Genomic DNA, 8082 nt, shown 5'->3' with positions numbered 1-8082 from the left:
ACCCTGCATTTCCTTAGCCAACGCCAGCCAGTACATTCCATTGGCCAACGTTAGTCAGCTGACCCAGCAAAGTCCCACCCTGTTCCTCCTCACCCCCTTCACCCCCCCTCCTCTTTTTCTATCACTCCAATGCACTCTACTTCAATCTTTTGTTCATAAGTGACTGGAATCACTAGACCCACCTCATGCTGCCTGTGTAAACTTCGTCGGTCACTTCTGAGCTCCGTTGTGCCACGCTGGCTGTGAGCGATGGCAAACCTATCCACAGTCCACGCGTCCTCTCAGGCTGAAACACTCCACTAAGCCTTGATAAGCTAGCTCCCCTTCCATAGATCCACTGTACCGGTATAACTTGACTTTCTCACTATGATTCTGAAGAAAAGTGACAAAAACAGAAATCCATGAAAGGTTTTGTAGGTTTTCCTCCGTTTCCCAGCTGGCTGAGTTGTTCCCTCTGAGCTCTGTTCCTCTGTCAATCTGACTAGAAACCCCTCTTTCCTCCCTTTATCCCGAGGTAAGATACTTACTTTTCAGATAAAGCATATTATGATAAATCGGCTGAACTCTGTGCGTGTGTGTGTTTGTGTGTGTGTCAGTGTGTGAGTGTGTGTGTGTGTGTGTGTAAGAGAGAGTCTGAGCGTATCAGTGACACACAGAGAGTATCTAACAAATACCATGATGTTTGAGTGGAAATTTGTGGTGCCCCCACACCACCCACACAGAGTGATCAAGGTGCCCATGTGGGTGAAGCCCAGAGTCATGTCACGTCATGCCTGTCAAACCCTGCTCTTGCTGTTGGACTGATACTGATAGGTGTCTCCTAACTCACTATACCCACTGACAACATAAACAGTATACAGTTCCCCTCACTCACCACAGTGCCCAATATCAATAATATGGTATGTTGCTATATTCTATAACAGAGGAAATGATTAGGCTACAAACAATCCAACAATATTTGATTATTCTGGGAATAGTCTCCAAGCCTTCCCAGGCAGTATATGCACACCCGCCTTGCAGACTTTTCAGACCATCTGGGGAAATGGATTTTAGTAGTCCACTAACTTTTTAAATTATAATATTTTGTGTATATGCAATACAGGACCTTCGGTGGACCCCATCATGAAAATACACATAAGAACTTTTCTCTCTGGATAAATATTAATATTCTTTGTTTTCATTCACTGCTGTCTGTATGGGGCTAGGCATAGCCTAGAGTCTGGCATTTTTAAAATGAAAATTAAACTTAAAAAAAAACAACAACCTTAAACTTAGCTATGTGTTCTGCGTGACAAAAAATATATAAACATATTCTGCATGAGTGAGTTTTTGGTTGTGTGTGTATGTGGGCATTTTAAAAATGCAAGGTTTTTCTTGGAAGAAAGAAAATGAAGTGTGTGTGTGTGTGTGTGTGTGTGCGTGCGCGTGTGTGTGTGTGTGCAAGCACAATTGTGTGTTTGTGCATCTGCGTGTATGTGTGTGTGTGTGTGTGAGTTTTTTGTGTAGGCGTACAGATTATACTGTAAGCCTCTTATTTGGTGGCTGTGTCCTTAATTTGAATCTCTGCAGGGTCCTAGTGCCGTCTAGTTACAAACCATTGAACAAACAAATTATAAACAGAAATCTAAACCTTTAAACATTATAGCTGAGAAATAACAGATCATGTAGTCAGACAAATAAGAACAGGTTTGTGAATTAGATGTAAGAGATGCCATAAGCAACAGGTTGAGGATGACTGAGTAAAATCAACAAATTATTGAAATAATGGAGTGTATTTTGTCTGTTGTCCATCTAAGTCACACAAAAGACGCTACAAGCAAAACATGAAACCCCTTAACTACTGAACCCATATTATTCCGATAGAAACAATGCACATTTGAAGAACAATAAGAGGCTGAATTCGTTAGAGGGAATTTTATATTTCTAAATATCCTTTAAGTTTTGTTAATGTGGAAAAGAAAACGTTCAGCTCTCTATAAATATCTTTATTATTATTCGACCAAGAAATAGTATTTCGTATACTGCGTACACTGAAGTTTACAGTAGACTATTTTAAAATAAGGTTTGGGAAAACAAACAAAACAAAATTAGCCTAACACATTGGCAAAAACAGGTGAACAAGTCATGTTTTGTTAACCTTTTTATGAGATCGACACACAGGAAAAAATGTCTTATCTTAACGAATGTTGGATACGCTTTTTTCGATCGAGGTTTGATTAATGTATTGATAAATGTATTGATATAAAAAAACGTTTGTGCTATTGAAGTTTATTTTTGTCGAGCAATAAATACATTTTTAAAATGCTAAAAATTACGAAAAAATAGTATAGGGAGGCAATACCAGTGTTCAAACATAACAGGTGCCTGTGGGCGCGTGAACGAGCGCGCGCACGTCTCAGAAAGTATGCAAGGCGCACTTTTGAGGTCTCGAGACAACCCCCTCCACGATCACCATCACCACCACCCCATTCGCCACATCTTCAAAAAAACACTTTGTCACATTCGATGCCAAATAATTCAGTCACAAACGAACCTCTCTGCCACATCGCAGACCCAGTCAAGCAAACCCCTAGGTAGTGTATGTGTAAAGTCATTAAAATGGGAAGGCATACCTGTCCAAGTGAACAGACGCTGACGTGCCTTTGTACAGATCCCTGAGCGCGAAACACACGTAGCCTGTGCGCACCGGCAGATGCAGCAGGTGAGGGCATTTATTTGAGAATTTAAATGTTCAAATACACTCTGCTATAGTCTCTCTCTCTTTATATCTCCGCCTTGGCTTTACAGATTCAGATAAACCCCTTATACAGTTTGGGCCGTACATGGGTCTGTGTGGATTTTAAACTATAAGAAATCCGATTCAATTAACAGGCGCAGAGAATCGGCTTTGGACACAGTGAAATAGTCTGGCCGGAGGGGTAACGCAGGATAGGCCAACAATCATCCATTGGACAGTGACCACACCGGGTAAAGAGTAAATAAAGAAATTTAACGAACATGTTTACACTGCCCCGCGAATTACAACATCCCTTTCCTGCAGGGATCTGGTGGTACTTGAAGGAACCTTGGCAATCAGCTGCGCAATGCAAGGCATGGGTAAGACCAAGCAAATGACCTCCAAAGTACCAGCTTATTTAATAATTTATTAACGAAATAACCATTCGCCAACCACCTTAACCAGAGGGGAGGATCCCAGAAGGATATAATTCATATTAAGGATATAATTGTATTTTTGTTTCATTTATCCATTTTACCTTCCACGTTTTACTGATCAAACTTTCACGACATTCAAATTCACTGTAGTGGCTTATAGCCCCAGCCCAGTTGGCAAAAAAATGAAAATATAATAATAATATATTATAATAATAATGATAATAATAAAGAGAACTTTGTGCTCAAACAGAGAAAAAGAGAGTGTGCAGTGGATAAGTCGGGGATTTGATACAGAACAACACAGCCTTTGTGCGTTTTAATCCGAGCCGGACCCCGCCACCCCACCCCATTTTGCTTCCTCAGACAGACTCCATCCATCCACCAATTATTTCTGTATTTTGCAAGCGAGGTACAATTAATGAAAATGTTTGTCCCTTGCCCCGTCACGTAATCCCGGAGACTTGACAGTGGCAGGTTATCAGTCATTCCGACAACATGTAAACATGTTATTTAACAGAATCGTGTTTTTCCGGTGTGATCTATGGGCCGATGGCTTGGATTTGCCTACATGGTGGTCCGTAACCTGCTTTTTCTAACTCTGCTGTTATAACCAATGGTATCACTGAAATCCATGCTATCAAATTTAAACATGTTATTTTTAAAGTGACAATTCATTATAAATCCAAGGTAAATAATCGCATGAGAAATACAGGAAAATGTTTCAAGTGTTTTTATTAATATTATTGTAAGAATACATGAAATATAATGTTACGCAGCAGCATTTTTTTCTTTCTTTTTTTAGTGTAAAAAAAGAAAAATACGGAGCATCTTGCGTTCTAAAGGAATAACCCGGAAATCAGGAGTAGAAGGCGATAAAATAAGTATAATTTCAAAGTCTTTCAAACACTTGAACAGAGAAGAAATGGAGTGTGGGTGTGTTTAGAGGAGGGAGAGAGAGAGAGAGGGAGGGGTCACAGTCCTCTCAGTAAGAACTTCGCTCTAATTAGCCAACCTCTTTCTTGGTACGCTCAGTTCTGCGCTCTCACCCCAACTCTTCACCACTCGCAGGACGCACATCTTTAACCGCCGCCGCCGCCGCCGCCGCCGCCGCACTTAAGAGTCCCGCTCAGAAGCAGGGAACCCGTAACCTGCCCCTGCCAGACAGAGGGCCTATCCGCGTAGTCCTCTTCAAACCTGCGGTCACACCAGAATCGCAGCGCATTGCATTTGGACCGCCAGATGGTCATTTACATCGGCATCAACAATTACAACTTGGTTTATTAGTTTGAGAGCACTTCGTTTCAGGCATTCTGTACTGGCGGTGTAGACCGTGCGGTCAGAGCTTACAGAGTAGTCCAAGTGTGTTTTAAAGTAACGGTGAAAGCACCACAGGTGTTTGAGAGGTAGGAAGGAGGATAACGACGCATTGGACCCGAACACTGTGCTTGTTGCAACAAGTGTCAAGGCAGGGTGATAAAAGAGAGAGGAAAAAGAACAAGCTAGCTGAAAAGTGTTGACAGAGACAAGTTGCAGCAGTGACAGAGAGACAGAGGGAAACAAAGAGACAGAGAAAGAGAGAAACACCCCCTGGAGAATTGACGGAAGAGCCGGCCCCCGGCGTGAGTGTGTGTGTGTGAGAGAGAGAGAGAGGGAGAGAGGGGCAACGTTAAAAGCCGGTACAGGCATGATGTCCTACATTAAGCAGCCTCATTACGCCGTGAACGGGTTAACTCTGTCCGGCCCGGGCATGGACCTGCTACACTCCGCCGTCGCATACCCAAGTAAGTACATTTAATTACATTTTTTAACATTTTAAAGATTGTTTCATTTTAGAATTATGAATGAGAAAGAATGTGCATTATTTGATTTAGAAGCATCTACCTAAACGCACTGCAAAAGTCGCCCATCACCGTGGGTTACTATAGTTTATTCTATTATGGATTATACCTTATTTTGCATTTATGATTTCATAAGGCCTATAGGTCTATATTAATGTTTCCCTGATGAATGGGCATTGTGCTTGCCTGACAGACTGATATCGAAATTACTATGCTTGACATTCCAATACTGCACTTGCTTCCAAATAAGTTTCTTTGAGGATCTTCTGGGGAGTGTTATGTTGTATATTTTCATTCGCATGGATGATTATAAAGATATGGGAGATTGAAGATCATTTTCTACTTTAAGTCGATTTATTGGCATACTAATAGCCTACATGCTTGGACGACGAGTTTAATCTAGAGACAAATGTCTGTGTTTTTTTTTTAGGATTTTAGGAACTTGAAACGGATGTTTATATTGACAGCTTCTCTCGACTAAGATTCAAGCTTTTCCCATCAACTCGAATAATATTTCATTAATTTGTCTTTTAGTTGAAGCTTGACAAATAATCGAAGTAATTGTGGCAACATAGATGGGCTTGAGCCTCTAGATCAACTTTTCAATTACCAAATAGTTTGGTGCCATTAATTATTATATTACCCAAAATAACGAAACGCTGTAATTCAAAACGAATAACTGTAATGATATTTCAATTACACAAAATGAATAGACCTCTGCGGACATGCTTAATTTCGTGAGATTGCTAGCCACAGTATTTTTTAAAGATAGCAGACAGACAGTGAATTGGAGATGATTTTTTAATGCGAAGTGGGTTATGCTTACACTGAGTCATAACTGAACTGATACCCTTTAATTGTTGTAAAACATCGGATCAGCTTTAAGACTAAGTTCATTTCGATAGGCTTTCAATATTTGTAAATGGGATTTATATGGAGCGTAATACATTTACAAAGTCAGTCATCATTGAAATAATTAGTATTAGCCTATCTAATACTCTACTCCCACAATTGGAATAATTTACTAACTGAATATACTCTAAGAAATATATTTCATTTAGGTCAAGCAAAGATTTATTTTTGGAAAACCGCATTTTCGTTTAGCAGTAGAAGCTAGCCAGACAGTGTGAAGCGATTCACAACGTTCTTTACTGACAAAGCCATTTCATAACAAATATGCCATTATTTGACTAGTAGAAATCGAATAACTGCCCTGTAATATAAAAAAAAACAGCTGTGCACTGACACAAAGCACTCATATAGCCTACATTCATATTTTTTAAAATCCTAGTTTGAATAAACAAGAAGCTTTCCATCCTTTGTAATCCTTGTTTAGATGCCTCTTCAAAACAATAACAGATGAGCATAATAGCAGAGACAATAATTTCGGCGTGCGTGTTGACATGCATATTCATGAGGCGTCTGTGTGGTTTCTGTCTTTCAGACACTCCGAGAAAGCAGCGCAGGGAGCGGACCACGTTCACCCGCGCGCAGCTCGACATCCTGGAGGCGCTGTTCTCAAAGACACGCTACCCTGACATCTTCATGCGCGAGGAGGTGGCGCTCAAAATCAACTTGCCCGAATCTCGAGTCCAGGTGGGCCTTCCTTTTCACTCAGCGTCACTCAGTCTCTTGGATACCTGCCACTCATATCTCAAAGTACATTTTGACAGCAGACCTCTTTCCTGTTATTGTTCATTTTGAATGAGAATAGAGAATAATGCAGGTCATGGTTTATATTGATTCTTTGGGTACTTTTGGATGATTAAGACTTAATTATTTTATAAGAGCAAAATACCTTTTGTAGGCTTGTAGTTAAAAATATATATTTGGAGCTTGATTTATTAAGTGTTACAGTTAGTAGCATCTGAAAGGCTAATCTTGTTTCAAAAGAAAACATTGTTATGCATTACCTATTGAAGCAAGCACAGTGTAATAGGGACTCTTATTCATTAAAAGAAGCACCACAGTGCAAAATTCTAGCCTATTTTGCTTGCTCATAGATGTCCTGTAATTTTTGCCCATGTATGTTAGTAAGATGTAGGCCTACAGTAGTTATATTTCTGGTGTCTGTGTGAGGCGAGGCCTTTGATTAACCCTTGCATGTCCGGTACTCACAGGTGTGGTTCAAGAACCGACGGGCCAAGTGCCGTCAGCAGCAGCAACAGAGCAGTGGTCAGTCCAAGCCGAGGCCGCCCAAGAAGAAGGCTTCGCCGGCCCGCGAGCCCAACAGCGCCGAGGCCAGCGTCAGCAACAACGGGCCCTACAGTCCCGCGCCACCCCCGCCTGGCACGGCCATCACGCCCAACTCCAGCGGCGCCAGCGCCACCGTGTCCATCTGGAGTCCCGCGTCCATCTCGCCGCTGCCCGACCCGCTGTCCGCCTCCTCCGCGCCCTGCATGCAGCGCACCTCCGCCTACCCCATGACCTACACGCAGGCGCCCGCCTACAGCCAGAGCTACGGCGCCTCGTCCTCCTACTTCACCGGCCTGGACTGCAGCTCCTACCTGTCCCCCATGCACCCGCAGCTGTCCGCCACCGGGGGCGCCCTCAGCCCCATCACCGCCTCCACCATGGGCGGCCCGCTGAGCCAGTCGCCGGCCTCGCTGTCCTCCCAGGGCTACACCGCCGCCTCGCTGGGCTTCGGCGCCGTCGACTGCCTGGACTACAAGGACCAAGCCGCCTCCTGGAAACTCAACTTCAACGCGGCAGACTGCCTGGACTACAAGGACCAGAATTCCTGGAAGTTTCAGGTGTTGTAGAAAGAGTGAGGGAGAGAGAGAGAGAGAGTAGAGAGAGAGAGAGAGAGAGAGAGGGAGGGAGAGATGGAGGGATGAAAGGAGAGTTGTAGAAGGAGGCGAGGAAGGGAAAAGAGAAGGAGTGGAGATTCAAGCTTTTATACAGAAAACATTCAGAGATCCTTTTGGACCATGCACCGCCGTTGTGGGCACACATAGCCGACCTTTTCAACGGATCATGACGATGACCATGTTTTAAGTGCTCACACTTAACATCTCAATGGTTTGCTCATTGACTGATCAGTTTTACTGTCATACTTTGTGAAAAAAAATTCACAATGAAAATCATGAAA

At 42.6% G+C, this 8082-nt stretch overlaps 1 protein-coding gene across 2 annotated transcripts; it reads left to right on the top strand.

Annotated features, from left to right (window-relative positions):
- Positions 1–4837: 4837 nt before the first annotated feature.
- Positions 4838–7753, top strand: otx5 (orthodenticle homolog 5). 2 transcript variants are annotated; one of them, XM_076281636.1, is made up of 3 exons: positions 4838–4934; positions 6436–6587; positions 7112–7753. In XM_076281636.1, the coding sequence occupies exons 1-3, from the start codon at positions 4838–4840 to the stop codon at positions 7751–7753; spliced, it is 891 nt and encodes a 296-aa protein (XP_076137751.1). The 2 variants fall into 2 exon arrangements, with proteins under 2 accessions (XP_076137751.1, XP_076137750.1); XM_076281635.1 differs by having other exon boundaries at positions 4838–4938; positions 6410–6587.
- Positions 7754–8082: the final 329 nt, after the last annotated feature.

Source organism: Alosa pseudoharengus, unplaced genomic scaffold, assembly GCF_046254945.1.
Source record: "Alosa pseudoharengus isolate Yale_2024_CS ecotype anadromous, Long Island Sound unplaced genomic scaffold, YU_APseudo_1.1 YU_APseudo_1.1_scf_13, whole genome shotgun sequence".
Taxonomy (NCBI): Eukaryota; Metazoa; Chordata; class Actinopteri; order Clupeiformes; family Clupeidae; genus Alosa; species Alosa pseudoharengus.
The sequence above is the reverse complement of the archived record's forward strand: the minus strand, read 5'-3'. Positions and strand labels throughout refer to the sequence as shown.